Here is a 20,522-nt window from a genome sequence, read left to right as displayed (position 1 = left end):
CATTAGTCAAGCCATCTCAAGCAAGATTCCTAAGTCAACCTACGCTAGGTTCCCTTTAAGATTTTATTAAAACCAAGACCTCTAAAGGATTTTGATTTTTTTTTTCATTTAAAAAAAAAAGAAACACCCCACCTTTCCTGACTAATGTACTATTTAAGGCTGCCTCTAATATCACTTTGACACATCTTAAAGGTTATTTGAGTTAAGATGCATGCAACTATCACAATGGAAGAGTTCTCTACCTAAGCACCTTTTTGCAGTAAAATCTTTCCTCCTCTATGATTCTTGCAGGCAATTCGGTTGTGGCCCTAAAGATTATGGGACAAGTTATGTTAGAAGCAGCCAGTAGTGGCAACATCTGTAAAGGAGAAAAGGGAGAAAAAAAATAGGTACACATCATACATAAATCAATCTCGGCCTTTCTGCCCTTAAAAGGGCTAGAAGGAATTGGAACCAAGTATTTACAAATTCCATATCCTAAACAATATTTACAATAGAAACCAATGCATTTAAAAGTTTTTAAATATAGTATTTTACTCTGCTATATTAGTTTACACAAACACAGATTATCTCTGGAATGAGTTTTTTCCGGCCCGCTCTTTACATTTAAAAAAAAAAAAAAAAAGCTTTAAAAAGGAACCCACCGAAAACTTCCGAGCTACATTTGACTCCCGAGCCGTTCGTTACCCACGCACGACGGGCTTCTAGCCCGGCCTTCTTTTTTAATAAGACCTACTTGCAGGCTGCAATTAAAACTCAACGTAAAACATCAAGGAGACTCCAAGCAACCCCCGCTGAAAACAGGATCACTTTTAAGTCGTTTGCTAGCGTTTACTCTTTACTAATCCAAAGTCAAGAAGAAGAACCACAGTTTTCGCTGCTGGGGCTCTGTTTACGTTCTTCCTTCCAGTCAAAAGGGCGGAGTGTTTGTCGTCCTTCTCGGGCAGCTAGGTGGGAAGGGTCTTGTCTTCTTTGCTGAAAGGTTGAACGGAGCCCGGCTTGACCCACGACAGGCCAGAGACTTGCATGTTCTTGGATTGCTGGTCGTCTCCTTTCTTCTAGGAAGAAACGAAGAGAGGGGAGAAAAAAGGAATCTTTGGTTGCAAAATTAAGTCATTTTGTTGCCTTCGGCAATTCTCCTTTCTCACTAACCCAACCCCCCCCCACTTGCTCAGCTGGGTAATCCACAACACAGCTGGTCCTAAAAAAGAGTTAGATGCAGGTAAACAGTAAGAGAGTTGGAAGGGACCTCAGAGGTCATCTAGTCCAACCCCCTGCTCATGTGCAGGAGACTGACTATTTTATGCCTGACTAGGTGGCTCAGTGGCTAAAACACTGAGTGCGTCAATGAGAAAGGTTGGCAGTTCGGTGGTTCGAATCCCTAGTACAGGTCTCCTGCATGAGCAGGGGGTTGGACTAGATGACCTCCAAGGTCCCTTCCAACTCTGTTACTGAGACCCGTACTAGGGATTCGAACTGCCGACCTTTCTGATCAACAAGTTCTCGGGGGTTTTAGCTGCTGAACCAGCTAGTCAGGATACTCTTAACCTCTTGCAGCTTCAGTGTGAAAATTCCAGCCAGCATGGAATTCTGGGAGTTGAAGTCCACACATCTTGAAGTTGCCAAGGTTGGACACCCCTGCTTTAAACTATTTTCACACTGAAGCTGCAGATCTGTGGACTTCAGTTCCCAGAATGCCATGCTTTGCTGAGGGAATTCTGGGAGTCAAGTCCGCAGGTCTTGGAAGTTGGACACCCTTGGTTTCAGCAATGTGCAGCCATGTGCTTTCTAGCCACTGTTTAAAGATGCACACAACACCCCCACAGTACAGTCTTCTCTCTTATCTCACAACAAGGCTACGCAAGGGACTTTCTGCTTGATATCTTTCATCATAAAGAGCTTGCCTCAGTTTCTTTCAATGCAATAGGACTTATTTCTCCCCGTTAATTTTTTTTACAAGTTCTATAAAATAAGACGGATGCTCCCTCCGTACCTTCTGAGTCAACATCTTCTCTCTTACTTCATTGTGTATAGCTGGATTCCAGGGAGAAAAGCTGCAAGATGCAAGCAAAATGTCACCAGGGCTTCAAAGTTTCCAAAGCTAAAGGCAGATGAGCTTTTTCATGGAATTACAGTAGCCCAACAGAGGTAAAATATGAAAATTAATATCCTACTGTCCTAAGCGCATCTACTGGATGTTTACCATGTCAAACACTTGCAATGAATTTTTTTCCACACAGGACATCTATGAATGTAATGGATTGCAAAACTGTCCATTTTGCATGGACATAAACACTTTAGAGAACCTAAATCTACATAAGATTAAGAGAAATGCAGGTAGTTTTTATTTAGCGGCAAAAACAGAATTAGTGACTTGGCCATTGAGTGAAGCGGTCGCTACGTGAAACTTAACTGTGCTTACAACCATGGTTCAACTTCCACTGCTTTACAGATCTGTGGAGGTCATAAATGCAAGGACAGATCACTAGATTACTTTTTCATCACCCATCGTAGCTGAACAGTCACTGAGGCTGTTGCTAAATCAGAATTATCTCTACTTGGTCCAAACTATATGATAACTTGATTACTGTATTAAGGTTACCTAATTGCATGGGGGTCTTCAATTTTGGGAGGATCAAATAAGTGACTGCTGCATAATTTTACGCTGTCAACCACTTTACTCTTGAAGAGTTGAATATCTTTTTCATACCTATGAAGAGAAAGAGAATGCATTTTTAGAACTCTCCTGGAAGGAACAGAAGCATTCAATGAAGTAGATTTATTGCACATTTTACCCGCCACAAAATTTGTTTTATATAAACATAATGCCCAGAAATCAGAAACTCCAGTTTTAATAGGATTTTTTTTTTAAAAAAGCATAACTATATTGGTAGTTATCGCCATTAACATGTTCATTTTTTAATTTATTAATTTTTTAAATTTTTTAATTAATTTCCCACCTAAAAGGGGGTGAAAATTTGGGTGTGTCTTATACACCAAATGTAGCCCCTCCCACCCACTGGCCCCCACCCTTTGTCCTCTGCTTCCCAGCAATTTACCTTCTTGCAGCAAGCAGCAAGAAGAAACAGCCCGTTTCAGCTTCAGCACAGCCTGATTAGCACAAGCTTCCCCATTGGCTTGGCTTGTCAGGTTGCCAAAGTGGATCTCATGAGATCTGGGGACTGAATCCAGTCAGTTGCCAAAGGTCTGAATTTGGATCACGTGGGAAACCCTGCAGAATTCTGCCATGGCCTTAAGTGTGAAAAATAGCTGTAAGTCACTTTTCAGTGCCATTGTAGCTTTGAATGGTCACTAAACAAATAGTTGTAAGTTGAGGACTACCGGTGGTTTATGTAGAAGGGGTTAACCCTTTCTAGAATTCCTAGAAGGGATTAATGAAAGTTATTTTGGAACTGAAACAAACAGGAAAGCCACCGTCTCTGGGCCTGAGACATGTACATATAATAAGAAAAAAACCATACTCAAAAATAGTATACCCTGTTTCCCCGAAAATAAAACATCCCCTGATAATAAGCCCCATCGGGCTTTTGAGTGCATGTGCTAAAATAAGCCCCCCTGCAAAAAAAATAAGCACTCCCTGAAAATAAACCCTTCCCAAAAATATTTAAACGCATGTGCAGCCGGTCCCCACCATTTCCTCTGGTTAGGGTTAGGGAGACAGATCTGGAAATCGGGTAAGATGAGAAGAGGATCTCCGTCTTGCTCCACGCACCCCAAAATAATAAGACCTCCCCGAAAATAAGGCCAAGCGCTTATTTTGGGGTTCAAAAAAATATAAGGGTCTTATTTTCGGGGAAACATGAGTATTATGGGCTGCAACTTTCAGAGAAGGTTCCCCATGTCCCCCCACTCCCCAAATAAAAAGAAATTAGTTATTTTAGGATAAGCGCACTAACAAACCTACCCCCATTGTATTTTTCTTCTCTTATTGTCCTCGTTTTTGTTTGACCAGTTCCCATAAATAAATAACTAAAATAAATAGAACTTACAGCACAGCAGATTCAGGGTTCAGAGGGTTGGTTGTGTCGATCTTGTAGAAAACTCTGCGCGCGTACATCAGTATTTGCCATATGTGGTTGTGATTGCGCCTAATTTTGGAGAGGGAGAAAGGCAGATCAGAGCCCTCGTCAGAGGCAAATCTTCCTCTGCTCAGGGCTGAGGTTCTAGACCCTCCCGGCCCATCACTCTCACCTCCATTTGGCAAATGCTCTTTTCACGTCCAGTTCCCCTGAGACAGGATCCACGAGCGGGTGGAAAATGGGCAGATCAAAAATCAAGCGCTGAAGGGGGGGGGGGGAGAAAAAACACCAATGCCAGACATGCAGATTAGTTGATGAAGTTCCATTCAAAGGAACCAACCTTTTTTTTCCCCCCAAAAAAGAAGCTTCCTTCCTCCATCAGTGTAAAGATGACACAATAAACTGTTATTAGATGCTATCAGGTTGCACATTGGCTGTTAAGAATCCTTCCATACTATTTTTGAGCCTTTGAGGGATGGCGTTTAATGTGCTGTTGGAAGGTTTGAAAGACCAGGTTAGGGAACAGATCCTCCAACCATCACCAAAGAGAAAAATCCATCCATATGGTTACTAAGAGTCAACAATAGCTTGATGGCACATATAACCAATCAATCAAGAAATGTCAATGCTAAGAGACTAAAATTTCTCAGTAGGCTATTGTGCTAATTTCACTAAACCAGGGATCTCCAACCTTGGCAACTTTAAGACTTGTGGACTTCAACTCCCAGAATTCATCAGCACAAATAAGCAATCCCAGATTTTCCTTAAGGTGTGGGGAAAAGAGGCAGGACTATTTTAGAGTCCTCTTGGGTGGAAAGGTAGGTAGGTAGGTAGAGGAGAGAGACAAGAGAGAGAGGGGGGTAGAGATAGATGGTAGGCAGACAGACAGAAAATATTTTTAAAAATTCCAGCAACCCCAATCACTCTTGAGAACTCTTCAGCAGGGGCAAGAGGATTATCCCCGAGTTTCTTTCAAGCTGAGCTCAACTCCTGGTATCCACATAGATACTACTTTCTCCCATAATAGATTTTGCCTTCCCAATTTAGCCCACAGCCCTGTGAGTTCCTGATGGCTTCCTTCCAAGTTGAAACCTGCTTAGCTTTTTCTTAAGGTCAACCAGATACTGCCACCCGCTGTGACCCTTCCTAGTTGTGTTAGCAGGAAAATGGCCAATAAACTGAAGTAGCCTCTCCCTGGAATTCATCCTTCATCCTGGCAAGGGGGACATCTGCGTCCCAGTATTTTTTTTTTTTAATCATATCTCTAATTTAAACAGCCTGATTTCAAATTTCTTCCATGCAAATACACCTACCCTCCAGTGCAGGGGTCTCCAACCTTGGCAACTTTAAGACTTATGGACTTCAACTCCCAGAGTTCCTCAGCCAGCTAGGAGTTGAAGTCTATAAGTCTTAAAGTTGCCAAGGTTGGAGTCTCCTGCTCCAGTGAATCAAATTTCAATAAAAGCATAAGTGCATCTTCCAAACCTTGAGTTAACTTTTTTAAAGTTTAGTTCCACACAGTGACTGTGCAATAATTAAATTACCAGTGGAGTTACAGTATTTTTTTAAGAAAGTTTAAATGCATTATTGCCTAAAACTCTTCTAGTTATTATATTTTAAGTTATCTGTGTTTTACGTATGGCTTGGGTTCTTCCCCAAATATCGTTCTGGATTAAAAGGCATTTAATTTTTCTAGCAAAGTAGTGGCAGGAAGCTAAAGACATTTTGACAATAACTTCACTGCCATAAACATCTCCGAGTTTGGCTGGATTTCTTAGTCCCTTGAGATTTGCCAGAGTCAACCCAGAAATGGTAAACAAGGCAGTTCTGTAAACTCAGGAACTAAAGGGAGAAAACTATAATGCATTTCATTGTTACACAATGCAAGAAGGAAGGTAAAATGTCTGGAACAGGTGACTTCAAAATATTATTAATAGGTTTGGACTCGGCCCCACCAGAAAAAAAACAGAAAACACCCTTTGTTGCAAGTAACTGAGCTTTAAAATTCACACCATGTGATGATAAAGACAAGAGAACATCAGAACCTTTTGGCGGTCTGCAATAAATCCACCAGGATTTCTGACTCTTTAATAATTAAATGCAGAAAAAAAAATAACATTGGTCCTTTTGCCCACCCTAAGATGAGGACCACGCCAAGTAACATGGCTAGATTTTTATATGGATGCTTTGAGGTTAGCATGCAAAACAAATTCCTGAACTGAGAATGCTTTAAGTCTCAGCCAAGGATTAACTAATAAGTTTCTGGGTTGGGAATCTAAGGATGTCAGTGTAATAACAGCCTAACCTTAACTACATTCGTGAGTGAGCTCAGGATGCAGGATCACTGGTTCAAATCTCGGTCTCCAATTTACAAAATTGGCCTAGCTTAGATAAGCCATTATCTCTATATCTCTAATACCTTGTATTATTTATTTAGGTGATGTAGAGTATATGTAGCCCACTCCCTTTAATAGATGCCAATAAGAAAACAACACGAGAAGTCTCATTGAGCATTTCCAAGTGCTTTATAAACTGGAAAACATTTGACACAGGTAGTTTATTCCCCTGCTTCCTAAAGAAAATTATAGCTTGGAAAGGCTATTGGTTAATCTCCTATTTATCTATTCTACTAAAAGATCACCTCCATCAGACTATCCCTTCTTCAAATGCCACCCAACAACATTTACTGGTGCACAAAAGTGAATTAAAGAGTTACACCCAGGGGTCTCCAAACTTGACAACTTTAAGACTGCTGGCTGAGGAACTCTGGGAGTTGAAGTTCACAAGTCTTAAAGTTGCCAAGTTTGGAGACCCCCGGGTTACACTGTCCCATCTCTACTCTCCCCAAAATTTCCAGTCTGCCGCTTTAGAAACCGTGATTAGACTTTAGGAAGGATTACCTGAGTTTAGTCCCCAAACCACCTAATTTTTCCTCTCCTCTTCCCTCTGCATCCCTTTTTTTCCCTTTAATGTTGTGTCCTTCAGCATGGAACACATACAGAGGTGTTCTTTTGAAGGGCCAGAGGTAAGCCAATTCTGACATTTCTTTGGACAAACAGGATAGGATAAGATACTGTCCATAATTAAAGACTACAAGAAGCACAAGTATTCCATAGGTATATTCTCAAGTAAATATTGAGGCGGCTCAAGTGACCACATTCAAATAATATTCAGGATTGTTTGAGGGTTACTTACTGGGCAGTCCCCATCGGGATAATTGTCAGGGATGTAGATTGTAAACTTAAACACGCCGTCCTGATATAGCCCGTGTCTTATGAATATGACTCCAAACCACACTGTTCAAAACACCAAAAAAGATTTTTTTAAAAAATGAGCCACTGAAATAACTGCGTATGGGAGGAAAAATTGATCAGGACTGTGAGACTTACTTAATGCAGACTGATAAGAAGGCTGTACATAGACTCCCGGCAGTTTCTGCTTCACAACCAGAGTACTGGAATAAAAGACAGAATTGGAAAGACTGAAATTCAAAGACACCTTCGTGAGAACAAAGCCACTATATATATTTTCCTTCAATTAAGACATTTCTTCCTCAGACCCAGATATTCTCTGCTCATCTGCCACAGCTGGTGAGGTTCTACCAGCTATCTCAGTTAATGCTTTGGGTGACTGGGACTCCAGTGTTTGAAGTAAGATAAAGGTAAAAATTCCCCTCGCACATATGTGCTAGTCATTCCCGACTCTAGGGGGCAGTGCTCATCTCCGTTTCAAAGCCGAAGAGCCAGGCTTTCTTGAAAGCTAACCAGGATCTGCTTTGGATGATCTCCTATTTGTCAAACTGGACTTCCATGAAGGAAGAAGAGGTTCAGCATGGCCTGCTTTGTAGACGAAGGAGATCCTTCTTGCTATCTAGCTCATTTAACTGAGAACAGTTTCTTAAACTTGAGAAAAAATCTTTTTGTTTTCCTGCATATCATGCACAACACACCGCAAGAGTAACAAGAATGGTTCCAGGAGGCAAAACAACGTCAAAGTCTTTTGTAACCCCTTTTGCCTGATACCGAAGGGTGACTTATGACATTTCTGATCTTTTTGGAAACTTTTGGGAGCGGATTACATCACGTAATGCAGCTGGAGAAGAGGACACCCAATCCTTTCTAGACAAGGAAGGGCATGTGTGAGAACAAGAGGGAGTTCTGTTCCCAGCATAGCGGCAGAATCTGACCCAGCCATCAAGTAATGGGAGCAGGGACGGCGTTTTGCCAGACCAAGGAGATGAAAAGATTTCATAAATAAGATTCTGATTAGCCAAAATGCACGTCTGTTCAACTGAACAAAGCTAGTCGAGAAAGTGAGCTTTCTCACTGACTGTAGCACCAGCAAGGCCTGTGTTAATTCGCATTTAAACAGGCCTAGTCACAATTTTCAGATGGGTTAATAAAACAGCATTAACTAACTAAGCCAAGAATACACTGACGTGGAAATAAATTTCTTAACTGTGTCAGCTTGCTGTCCTTCTTAAGCCAACAATGGCAGCAACAAAGACACCATAAAAGCAGAGGGCAGCCTTCATTTAGCTTGTTGTTACCCGACAACCCATTTTACAATAAACTTATTTATAAAAAAAGTATAGGAGTTTATGTCAAGGGAAATGCATCCTTTCATTCGCAACCTATTCAAAAATCGCTTTTCAGTAGGGAATGGAACCGATGCTGAGCAATGTCTTCTCTTTTTCAATCACATACTTAGGATATAGATCAGCAGATGATCAAAGAAAACTGGATTTTATTTTACTTAACTATCTATGAGAGCTTTTCCCCAATCTGATCACACGCGCCCTTCCCTCCTGGCGAATGTATAATTTTAAGCCAGTTCAACCATTCCACATGCTAGCTTGAATTCTGGAAGTTAAAATCTAACACATGGAAGAACAGATGAAGGAAATTTGCTATATGTCTTTTCCAAGGAGACATCTCTGAAACTGACATCAGCCCACTGGATGCTAAAGAGAACTTCTTGTTATTAAAGTTGTATGCCGCCAACTCTCTCAAGACAATCCTGGGCAGCCTTCCCTAAATTATGATTTATATCAATGATGTCTAACCTTTTCTGGACCAAGTGCCCAAAGCACGCACATGAGCGTACAAATGCACGGTGCGCCTGAATCTCCAAAATGCAATGCACATGTGCCCCTGTACATGCGCGCCCTGCGCAGCCCCCGTGCATTCACCCCGACCCCCACGTGTCCCCACGCATGCACCCTGCCTGCGCCCCACACATGCGCAGCAAAGACACACAGACCAGCTGGCCGGTGGGAGGCATACGTGCCTGCGCGGCAGAACTGAGCTGGGGCGACAGCTCGCGTGTCCACAGAGAGGGCGTTGCATGCCACCTCTGGCACACGTGCCATAGATTCGCCATCACGGATCTATATGATCCTGCAGCCCTTCCAACAGAACTGATGGGGGAACAGTGAGATCTGATCCAGATTCAACCCGTCCAGGGCAACTCTCTCATTTGCCTTGTCTCACGTCAATCTTTTTTTTTTTTTTATAATCACAAAGCAGCGTGCAAACCAGAGATTCAACCCAATGGTAATCCCACTGCATCTTGGGTAGCTAAGGGCTGCATGAGAAATTTTCCTTTTGTCAATCTTGAATCGCAGATGGCGACCCTTAAAAGATTACAGTATTATCGATCGCCGATCTCTCCAGATCGCTGGCTTTTCGAGAACATCATGGAAATCTTCCAGCTCTTCGGAAACCTGCCCATCAACTCCCGAGAGAAGATTTTAAAAAAACCTTGGGGGAAATTGCCCCGATTTCCCTACTATTAAAGCGAATGCAAGATGCGAACTCAGCAATTGGGTGTTGTCTTCCTAGACAAAAAAAATGATCCTAATCCAAAGTGAGCAAACCAAAGTCAACCAGTGCACATCACCATAGAAGGCAAGACATACTATTCTGCCAGCAGGGAATATTCCAAATAGAAAGGTCCATAGGAGGCATGTGTTCCGTTTGTAGACTGGGCTGACAGGGCAGGAGATGCAGGCTTGGTCATCGGCATGACATTTTTGGGAACGGAAGGCAGCTGTTTCTTGGGAGCGGAGCGCGGAGGGCTGGTCTTCAGCTCGCCAAGTGGATCCTTTTCTTCCGTTTCCGGTTTCTGCAAGGAGGGAGGCAAAACAAGAAAAGTCTAATTCCAGCTGCAAAGAATATAAACCCCATTCAACCTCATTCCCGCAGCAATGAAGCGGATTTGCATCCAGCTAGTCCCAGCAACTCAAAATTCACTGAACGTTGCTATGCGTAAGCTAACTATGGCCAAATATAGATGGCTGTTAGCTAAAGAAGACACCCTAGTCTACTTTTTAATGAGAATATCGCTGACCTACCTGCTTTGCCAGATCTTTTTTTTTTAAAAAAACAACAACTCTTGGCTAAGTTCTAAAGGATGGGAAAAGCTCACGTAAGCAAATTTTCTTTTGGAGAAAGGGTTGTCTCATTCTGAGATTATAGGATTGAAGAGTCTATTTATTATTATTATTATTATGCTTTCTACTTAATTACCCAGGAATTACGATTTTTAAAACGACTGACGTTCATAGCTCAGAACACGTGAAAACCAACAACAACAAAAAAGAGGAATGAACAGCAGATAAAACTACCTTGCGTGTAGAACTTGCAGACATGCTCCAGAATGTGTTCATAACGTGTAGGCCCAAAACACCAGGTGGAACTGTACTATACTTCCCAAGCGTCCGACTTTCTACAGTTTCTTTCTAACCTGGAAACACAAAAGTGAAGTTAATGACTCAGTTTCCACTGCTCTGATCAAGAGAGATGTTCTTTTAGCTTATCCGCCCGTGTGCTTTAACTGTTTTAAGTCTCCAATATTTCACCCAGAACGAAACTCATCTAATCTATGAAATACGAATGACTAGAACTCAGCTAGCTTTCACGACAAATTCATATTCCCAATTCCCTTTTTTGGAAATGTAACAAATATGCTGGAGTCAAGGTTGCCTGCTGGAGAAAAATTGGCAAGCGAAGGAGGGACAGCTTGCAACAGTCTGGAACAAGAGATAAGACATAAAGTTGAGGAGATAAGCACGGTTATAAGTCAAGGACTACCTGTATGTAACGCTACAGGAAAAGTGTGATCAGTATCCAATGTGTATTTTCACCAGCGTGTTCCTTTTCGTGGAGGCCTTTCAGAATTGCTTCTCATCATTTAAAAAAATAGAGCTAAACTGAAAGGTTCAGAGAAAGTTCTAGTAGAATAGATAAATATGCACGAATCACAGAAAGCTCAAATGTTGGTAAAAAGGGTTATCGGAATGGCCCAAAAAATGCTGTAAGGGTTTTGCTTAGTTGATAGGATGGACTACTAAACACTTAAACTCAAGCATCACAAAGTCATTAACGTCTTCATTTCTGAAACCAGATTCCAGAGGATTTGGTCAAGGCTATTTTATTTATTTATTTTGGTCGTTAAGGTGTTAATTATCTTGACTAAATGAAGAAATAAATGTGGTTTTCCCCTCCCTCTTCCTGGAATGCATTTGTGCTATTCAGAAATCACGGGCACAATACCATCTTCAGGAGACGTGATCTCACCTAAGGAGCATATAAAACAAAAATAGGCCAGCTCAGGAACAACAGCAGGTTAGACTTGTCTGCCCACTCCATTGTAAATGCCAGCACACCTTTTCCCCTCCACCCCCTGAACACCTAATGAACTTCCCGCGGTTCCCATTTCCACTGAAAGTCTGTGGGTGTTTTTGTGCCTCCCTCCTCAATTTTTCCAATTTAAGAACTATAAGGACGTGCACTATATACTTCAACCAAATTTCCGACTGCCGAACAAAATAGAAGGAGAAATGTGTTGGATGAAACCGCCGTGCCCAGATACAGAGTTCAGGGTTTCACAAATAGATAAATCCCAGGGGAAAATCAACAGAGAAAAAAAGGAAAGAATTCAGAAACAGGAGCGGGGAAAAGTATATTGTAAAAAAAAAGAGAGAGAGACCCAAAACTATGATTAAGTGCTGAGTGAACTTATTCTTTATGTCCAAGAAAATTCCTTGCATTAGTAGACAGGAGCGTTTTTCCTCTGGTTCGTTTCTTCCTTAAGACCTTACCAAGTCATATACAATTTCAGGGGCAGCCAAGAACTAGAGGAAGGGCCTTCCAGAAGAATCCGGAGAAGCTGTCATAAACATGTCTAGCCAAGAAATCGGGAAGTGATTTAAGGAGAGCCGGACAAGGCCAAATTCCAAAGATCTATTTGGTTTTCGGCTGCAACCAACCAGATGCCTACAGGAAATGCACTGGCAGCAAATAAGGACAACTGTTCTGAGCTTTATACCATCCTACCAACTCTACCTTCCCAAAAGATGTACGCTCAAGCTAATCCATTTCTACGTGCATAATTCTTCCGTTCCACATTCAGGGAGATGCAGTTTTACAAGAAACTACAACCAGAAAAAAGTAGTCTACCTACAATGTTTAAGCAGGAATCCTTCCCCTTCTCTTTCTTTCTTTCTTTCTTTCTTTCTTTCTTTCTTTCTTTCTTTCTTTCTTTCTTTCTTTCTTTCTTTCTTTCTTTCTTTCTTTCTTTCTTTCTTTCTTTCTCTCTCTCTCTCTCTTCCCCTTATTTTTCTCTCTTTTTTTCTGTTTTTCCGTTTCTCCTTCCATTCTCTTTCTTTCCCTCTTTCTTTCTCTTTTCCTTTCTCCTTTCCTTTGCTTTGCTTCCCTTCCTTCTCTCTCTTTCTTTTTCTCTCTCGCTCTCTCTTTTTCTTTCTCTCCTTCCCTCTCTCAATACAGGTAATCCTCAATTACAACAGCTTGCTTAGTGACCGTTCAAGGTTACAACAGCACTGAAAAAAGTGACCAATGATTATTTTTATACTTATACCTGCACACCTGATCAAAATTCGGCCGCTTTTGACAACCAGCTCATATTTATGACGGTTGCAGTGTCCTGGGGTCATGGGATCCCCTTTTGCGACCCTCTGACAAGCAAAGTCAATGGGGAAAGCCAGATTCATTCAACAACCGCGTTACTAACTTAACTGCAATGATTCACTTAACAGCCATGGCAAGAAACATCATGAAATGAGGCAAAAGTCACTTTAACAAATCTCTCACTTAGCAAACCAAATTCCGGGCTCAATTTTGGCCGTAAATTGAGGACTACCAGTATAACTCTAAAAGCCTATGGGGTGAAGCCTTTTATAAACCTGATAAAAAGAAATAAAATGAACTCCCTTTGCACCTGTTCTCACTCTTTTTTAACCAGAGCCAGTCCCAGAAATATCTATTCTATAAACTAAATCAGCTGGAGATTATAAGACTTAAAGTAAGAGATATGGGAAAGGCTGGTTTAGCTAAATGTTTAATTTCACAGCGTCTTTGTTTGTTTGTTTGTTTCTAATCTCAAATTTGCCACTTGTTTGCTAACAAGTGTCTTATACTCTGAAAGTAATATAGAGAGTGAAAAGCAGTGTGGGTTTTTTTTTTTTTATTAAGTCCAGCTCAGGAGCAGAATTAATGTGGAAAATCCCCGATTTCCAAAGATAAGCTTCCTCAGTCAAATACTGGGCATCAAAATAACCCTAAATCACCTTTTTAAGCCAAGAGGCTTTAAAACGCAGCAGCAGAATACAAAGGCAATTCATAATTAACATTTTAACCATGGCTCCCTCACAATGGAGGGCCATAAACCCACAGATGATAAAATCCAATGCCTGGTTGACCTGTACATATAAACCAAAGGAAAAGAAACCAACTTTTTGAACTTTAAAGCAACATGTGACACTTCCTCTTATCCTAACCGGAGGGAAAGGGGTCGTCCTTTTCAGTTTTTGAAGATTTTTGCTATAGTCAAGTTTAGCCAAGGAGGCTTGCAGTAACAAAGCCTGCCCTCATATAACACACCGCAAACATACAATAAATTGATGAAGGTACTGGCTAGAAACCAAGAGACCTTCAGTTCTAGTCCTCCCATAGGCATGAAAGCCAGTTAGGTGATTTGAGATCAACTGCTTTCACAGCCCACCTCACAGGGTTATTTGTTAGGGCGAGTGAGTTGGACAGCCCTATACATTTTTTTAATAAATAAAAATGAATTTAGAAAATGGGTAAAAATACAACACTTCATAGGTGGGAGGGGAAAAAAGAAACAAAATCCAATATAAACATCTGACTGACTGTGTGAACAACTATGACCTCATAATAACCTGTCATACCCAATATGACTACAGCCCCCTAAGCAACAGCTAAAGGACTCCTCCAATATTTGGAAATTTTGAATTTATTGGACATAAAACCATCCTTTCCCCCATTACACACCCCTTGTTTCGACCTTCTTATATCCTCAGGCGCTACATTAATAATTTTTAGGTCCATAGGTCAGGATTTGAATTATTTTCAGCAGACTGTAAATCTAGCTCCAGATTATTCATAATATTCTGGCTGACTACGCTCTGAACCATCATAATAATAATTATAATAGATCACAACCATATCATTATCATAATATATAATTCCCGGTTACTCGGGCTGGGTGGCTTTGGGCCAGGCTCTCTCTCTCAGTCTAACTCACCCAACAAGGTTGTCGTTGTGTGTTTGAGTGTGTACATACTCTGTGTACTCTGTACGTACTCTGTGTACGTACTCATACCATGTGTACATGGTTACTATGTTTATATTCATTATATTGTTCTTTCTTTCTCTCTCCTATACATATATATATATGTATATCTGTGTATATACACATCTACATATATACCTATATACATATTTTATATAATATAAACACACACATATATGTTTTCTTAGGTTTTCACCGGTATAGGTATGTAGGTCTTGGCATTTTCGGGTCTTTTCCTATGTAAGGTTGAGAGTATCTTGGCGACATTTCGACGAGGTCTCATCATCTTCAGGCTGGTGTCTTCGGCTTCGTGCCCCTCAAGAAGCACAAAGCCGAAGACACCAGCCTGAAGATGATGAGTGAGACCTCGTCGAAATGTCACCAAGATACTCTCAACCTTACACAGGAAAAGACCCGAAAATGCCAAGACCTACACACACATATATACATATACATACATACATATGTGTAAGTGTGTGTATATATATATATGTGTGTGTGGGTGTGTGTACATGTATATATGCATTTACATATATGCATACACACACATACATATATGTGTGTGTGTATATAAATATACATATACGTATAAATGTATATCTACATGTCTGCGCACACACATACGCACATATAAGAGAGATAAATTAGAATAAAAATTAGACAAGTGTGTGTTTGTGTGTGTACACACAGACATACATCTCTCACACACACACATACATCACACACACACACATATAAATCACACACATTTATACACACACACATTTATATATATTTATATATATAAATATATATATATATTTATATATATATTTATATATATGTCACACACATATATATATGTACATCATACACACATACATATATATATACATACATATACATATACACATACACATACATATATATATATATACACACCTCACACACACACACATAATCACACACACACACACACACACAATATCCCCCCACCCAAGCAGATGAGCAGCAGGTCCCTTCAAGGAGGGAAGCCGCTTCAGCTGCGGAGTGCCTGGAGCCCCAGAAGGAGCCTCCTTCCAAGCAGGGCAGGCAGCCGCTCAACAGGTGAAGCCCCCCCACTCTTCCCTCCCTCCCTCCCTCCCTCCCATTGCCCGGGCAGAGCTTCGACCGGGAGGGAGCCACGCACCGAGGAGCCGGGAGGCAGCGGCTGCTGGTGGTGGTGGTGGTGGCCCTGCCGGGGCTGCTCCCCGAGGCCGCCTTCCCCGCCGCTCCACCCAGAACGCCCTGGAAGTTCGCCAGGTGAAGCTGGAGCCGAGCAACCCGACCTGGCGAAGGGCAGCCTGCCAGACCCCAGCCGGCCCCGGCGCTCCTCCGTCCTCGGAGCGGAGCCTCCTTCCTTCCACCCCACCCAACCACCCACCCCAGGAGGCCCCCCGGGCGCCTCCCCTCCGCGCACCTTCAGCCGGGAGGGCGCAGAGCCTCGGCGGCCGCATCCGCGAAGGCCGGCTGTCAGCGCGAACCAACGCGCGTCCGCTCCCGATGGAAGGGCGGGGGAAGTTTGGGCCTCGCCGGGCGCCGTCGCGCAAGCCAGCATGCGCATGCGCCCTCCCACCGCGCCCCAATTCCACACATACACACACACACGCGCGCACCGCCCCACCTCCGCTCGCGGCCTGACCTCCCCGAACTCACCACGACCGGCCCCGCTGGCGCCCTGCCTGCCTCCTCCTCGCCACCCCCATCTGGACTGCTCCCGAGGCTCTCGACCGAGGCTCTTTGGCAAGGGACGGGACGCGGTGATTGGCCAACCCCTGCCTGAGGCCCGCCCCCCCGTCACAGCTGCTTTTGTGACTTCCGCCACAAATCTCCGCATGGCCCCCGAGGGAGCGGTTGGAGGGTGGGGCGAGAAGGCCGCGGCCCCGTTGCTAAGGGGCGGAGCTCGGCGACGCCCACTGGGTGGACAAGGGCATCCGGATTGGATGGCGGAGCCGTCTGTTTCCAAAGGCGGTCGGATTACAAAGAGACAACCGCGAGGAACGGTTTTAACAGACGCGGGGGTTAACCAATGAAAAGAGGTGGGTGGGGAAAGAAAAGAGGAAGATGTGATTGGTGGACGGGAACGAAGGCTAAGCCAGAAGAGGTGGAGCCACTTCGCTAAGGCAATTTCCCTAACTCTGCTGATTGGGGGTAGAGTACATACCCCATCATCCTTGGCTGCCCCCCAAAATAATTACTCTTTCGAAAGGGTGGAGAATATTTGCAGCTGGGGTGGCAGAAGGTGGTGGCTACAGCGGTTTGTTCTCTGACCTCCTTGTTTAGTTTCTGAACGTTTCTTCACCCAGCTGGGTAACATCATCAGTCGCCTTGGAGGAAGCGCCTGGCTCCGTTCCTCTTCTGCTTATAGAGGCAGTCCTCGACTTACGGCCAACCTTTGAGCACCAGATTTCCACTGCTAAGCAAGGCATACCTTTGTTGAGCGAGTTCTGCCCCATTTTACGACCACTCTTAAGTGAATCCCTGCGGTTAGTCACACAGTCGTTGAGTGAATCCGGCTTCCCCGTCGACTTTGTCCGTCAGAAGGTTGCAAAAGCTGAATCAGGTGACCCCGGGACGTTGCGACTGTCATAAATACGAATCATTGGCTGAACAGACGAATTTTGATCACATGACCGTGGGAATGGTCGTAAGTGTGAAAAATGGTCATAAGTCACTTCTATCATTGCCCTTGCACTGTATGAACTATTGTAAGTCAAAGAACACCTGTATAAGGTGTTAAGTGGTCAATTGGTCACGTGACCGACTGGTCACTCCCTGTGTGGGTATCCGGGGGTGAGGTCATCCTGGCTGGAGGTCATCTGAGTTGGCTGGCGGTCAGCACCAGCTTCTTAAGAGATTCATAGTAGGCTGGTTGCAGATCGATGCGTTTGTTGATTGACCTATTTGTTGAATACCACAATTGCCCGTGTTTGGCATGTTGTAGCGTGTTGTGGTATGACGAATGGTTTTCATTCCGCCCCAGTTGAACTGAAGTTCGGTATCGATGTGAGTCCAGGGATCCGTAGTCACGTCCATTGACTGCTAGTTGGCATTTGGGGATTCTTGGGATCAGCTGACCTTTTTGTCCGACGCAGAATTGGTTGCGGTTGTTGCATTTGATCTTGTTGATGACGTCGTCGTCCTCGTGTTGTTCTGAACAGCTCTTGTCGGAGTGTTGATGTTGCTTTGTGGGCCCCCATTATTCCCAGAGGTTGTAGAATTCTGGCTGCCATTTCTGACACGTATTGTAGGGTTTGCTTCCGTGCTGTGACTATTGGAGTATGAAGCTGTTTGGGTAGCCGTTACAAGGAAAGACGTTGAAAAAGTACCACTTTTCTTTGTGATTTGGTGGGAAAGGAAATGTATAATTGCATTTCACTGTTACCGGGGTTGTTCCTTGCCCCAAACCAATGTTTCTCAATCTCGACAACATGTGTGGATTTCAATTCCTAGAATTCTGGGGAATTCTGGGAATTGAAGTCCACGTATCTTCCAAGTTACCAAGGTTAAGAAACACTGCCCTAAAACGATCAAGTGCTTTAACCAAGATTTTTAGAACAAGCCTGGTTGACACAACACTGTATCACAGGCCTACAGTTTATCCCTGCCTGAATTGACAAAAACACATTTAATCTCACTCTAAACAAACCACATTATGGTTTAGTCTGCATCCGTCGTCTTAACGGTGCCACGGATCATCGTACCTTGCCGATCGTTACTCTTACAGGCACCAGATCTCTGGTGGGTACCAGTTACAAGATGCCAGCGTGGTTAGTTTTGATGGGAAATAAAAGACGCCACTAGATGGAAACCTTCGCCGTTTTTTAAAAAGTTTTGCCTCTTTTAAAGCGACCCGATCTTTGCCCAGCACAGGCTCAGTTTTATGAAATGCATGGATTCAGCCCATCCCTTTGGATTGCATTCCGTTGTCAGACTGATCCAAAGAATCCAGTGGGTTTGATTTGCTGAATCAAGGTAGCCTTTCCAAAGACAAACCCTTGTTGGGGGACAAGAAGGGCTGTAAAGCGGCGTATAAGTCTTAAGTGCTATCGCTGTTGCTCTTCCCTTCCTTCCTTCCTTCCTTCCTTCCTTCCTTCCTTCCTTCCTTCCTTCCTTCCTTCCTTCCTTCCTTCCTTCCTTCCTTCCTTCCTTTCTTTCTTTCTTTCTTTCTTGTGTATGCAAACTCTAGTAAGAGTTCCACTGTCTCGCTCTTCACACTGGCATGGTTTGTGTTGGGCGGTTGTTTCACCCAGAGAGAGAGAACTAAGGAAGTGAATGATCCTCAGCCTCCCCTCGCTGGATCTGTGCTCAGTGATGGGATTCAGCCAGTTCTGGCCGGTTCGGGCAAACCGATAATTAAATTGTTGGCTGGCCCCACCCTGCCCCATTCCTTCCAGGAGTCCCCAAGTGACCCGTTTTCACTCCCAGGAGGCTTCAGGAAGGCCTACTAGGCCCAAAAGTAGGGCCTCTGGTGGCTCAGCAGACTAAGTCTGTCTGTTATTAACAGAGCTGCTTGCAATTACTCCAAGTTCTAGTCCCACCAGGCCCAAGGTTGACTCAGCCTTCCATCCTTTCTAAGGTAGGTAAAATGAGGACCCAGATTGTTGGGGGCAATAAGTTGACTTTGTATATAATATACAAATGGATAAAGACTATTGCTTAACACAATGTAAGCCACCCTGAGTCTTCGGAGAAGGGCGGGATATAAATTCAAATTTAAAAAAATGGGGCACAAGGGGCAGCAAGTCCTCCCCCCACGCCCCGATTTTGCTTCCAGGGGGAAGCAGGAGGCTGAGTGCTGCCTGTCACACACCTCTGGCCACACCCACCACGGCCACGCCCACCCAGCCAGTTATTAGGGCAGAGAACCGGTTGTTCAATTATTTGAATCCCACCACTGCTTGTGCCCCACGTCCAAGATGAAAAGAACAGCTTCATGGCAAGAACAAACATTCTTGAGGGTGGCCAAGAACAAAATCGAATTAAAAGACGGAGGAAAGAGATCGGCGAGCAAGGAGTAATATTAAAGGAGGACATGGCTGAAGGATCTGACCTACTGTTGTGACCGAGGCCCAAATAGAATGAGACTATTGCCTTATACACTGTAAGCCGCCCTGAGTCTTCGGAGAAGGGCGGGGTATAAATGTAAACAAAAATGTAAACAAAAAAAAACAACAAAAAAAAGTAGTGATTACCAATTAATCCTGAACAAGCATGTTTTATTAAAACAGCTTAGTCCAAAACAAATTCTTCATAAACAGTCCTGCAGCCTTATCACCAACCTCTGTTGTCTTTGGCAACCTGCCAAAGGCTTTTCTTGGCAAAAACCCACAAAGTTCAAGAGACGCTGACAAGAAGCAATGGAATCAATGTTGCTTTTCTACAAAGAACCCAATGGCTCTTTTAAGCCTCATGGGAAGGGCCAGTCATCTCCTGGCCTTACTCCCGAGTCATCCTTTTTGCTTCAGCTGCTCTTGCCTTTTGGCAGCTCTTTGCATGTGTGCACTAGGAACAGGCTCCTCCTGTTCCTCTGCCTCTCTGCTGTCCATCGCTGCCATATGGCCCTGGCCCCATGTCTGCCTCCGACGCAGAGCCCTCATCCGGGCCTTCCCCTGACTCAAGGACTGGCCCATTGTCCTCCCCAGCCTCCTCACTGTCCCAACTCCGCTGCCAGCTCTGCAGGCTGCTGGCAGACCACAACACCTTCCTTATACTACTTGGAGGACCCTGAATAGGCTGAGGGTTGGTGTTGTGTCCCACTCCCCCTCTGACGACCGGGTCTAGGAAGTCCGTATCAAACGTGGCAACAAAGCCTCTGCAGCTTTGCCAAATTCCTTCCAGGTTTCT

General features: G+C 43.6%; 2 protein-coding genes across 8 annotated transcripts in view; one reads left to right on the top strand and one right to left on the bottom strand.

Moving 5' to 3' along the window:
- Positions 1-20,522, top strand: part of RBL2 (RB transcriptional corepressor like 2) — a 73,670-nt gene that overhangs the window by 30,807 nt on the left and 22,341 nt on the right. The window contains exons 22-23 of one of the 3 annotated variants that reach the window (XM_058155002.1): positions 2,035-2,148; positions 12,165-13,138. In XM_058155002.1, the coding sequence (XP_058010985.1) occupies positions 2,035-2,115 (81 nt within the window). In that variant the 3' untranslated portion in view covers positions 2,116-2,148; positions 12,165-13,138. Of the gene's footprint in view, positions 1-2,034; positions 2,606-12,164; positions 13,139-20,522 lie in introns of those variants that run through there. The other 2 variants (XR_009151904.1, XM_058155003.1) reach the window with 2 other exon arrangements.
- AKTIP (AKT interacting protein) lies at positions 161-16,647 on the bottom strand. 5 transcript variants are annotated; one of them, XM_058155006.1, is made up of 10 exons: positions 16,332-16,647; positions 10,669-10,787; positions 9,961-10,166; positions 7,430-7,494; positions 7,236-7,336; positions 4,213-4,301; positions 4,011-4,109; positions 2,603-2,710; positions 1,994-2,054; positions 161-1,058 (listed from the first exon to the last, which is right to left on the bottom strand). In XM_058155006.1, the coding sequence occupies exons 2-10, from the start codon at positions 10,708-10,710 to the stop codon at positions 948-950; spliced, it is 882 nt and encodes a 293-aa protein (XP_058010989.1). In that variant the 5' UTR covers positions 10,711-10,787; positions 16,332-16,647; the 3' UTR covers positions 161-947. The 5 variants fall into 5 exon arrangements, with proteins under 5 accessions (XP_058010989.1, XP_058010988.1, XP_058010992.1 ...); XM_058155005.1 differs by lacking the exon at positions 16,332-16,647 and adding an exon at positions 16,096-16,260; XM_058155009.1 differs by lacking the exon at positions 16,332-16,647 and adding an exon at positions 16,096-16,254 and having other exon boundaries at positions 161-1,055.

This window comes from Ahaetulla prasina, chromosome 12, assembly GCF_028640845.1.
Source record: "Ahaetulla prasina isolate Xishuangbanna chromosome 12, ASM2864084v1, whole genome shotgun sequence".
NCBI lineage: Eukaryota > Metazoa > Chordata > Lepidosauria > Squamata > Colubridae > Ahaetulla > Ahaetulla prasina.
This window is presented reverse-complemented; position numbering and strand designations above follow the sequence as displayed.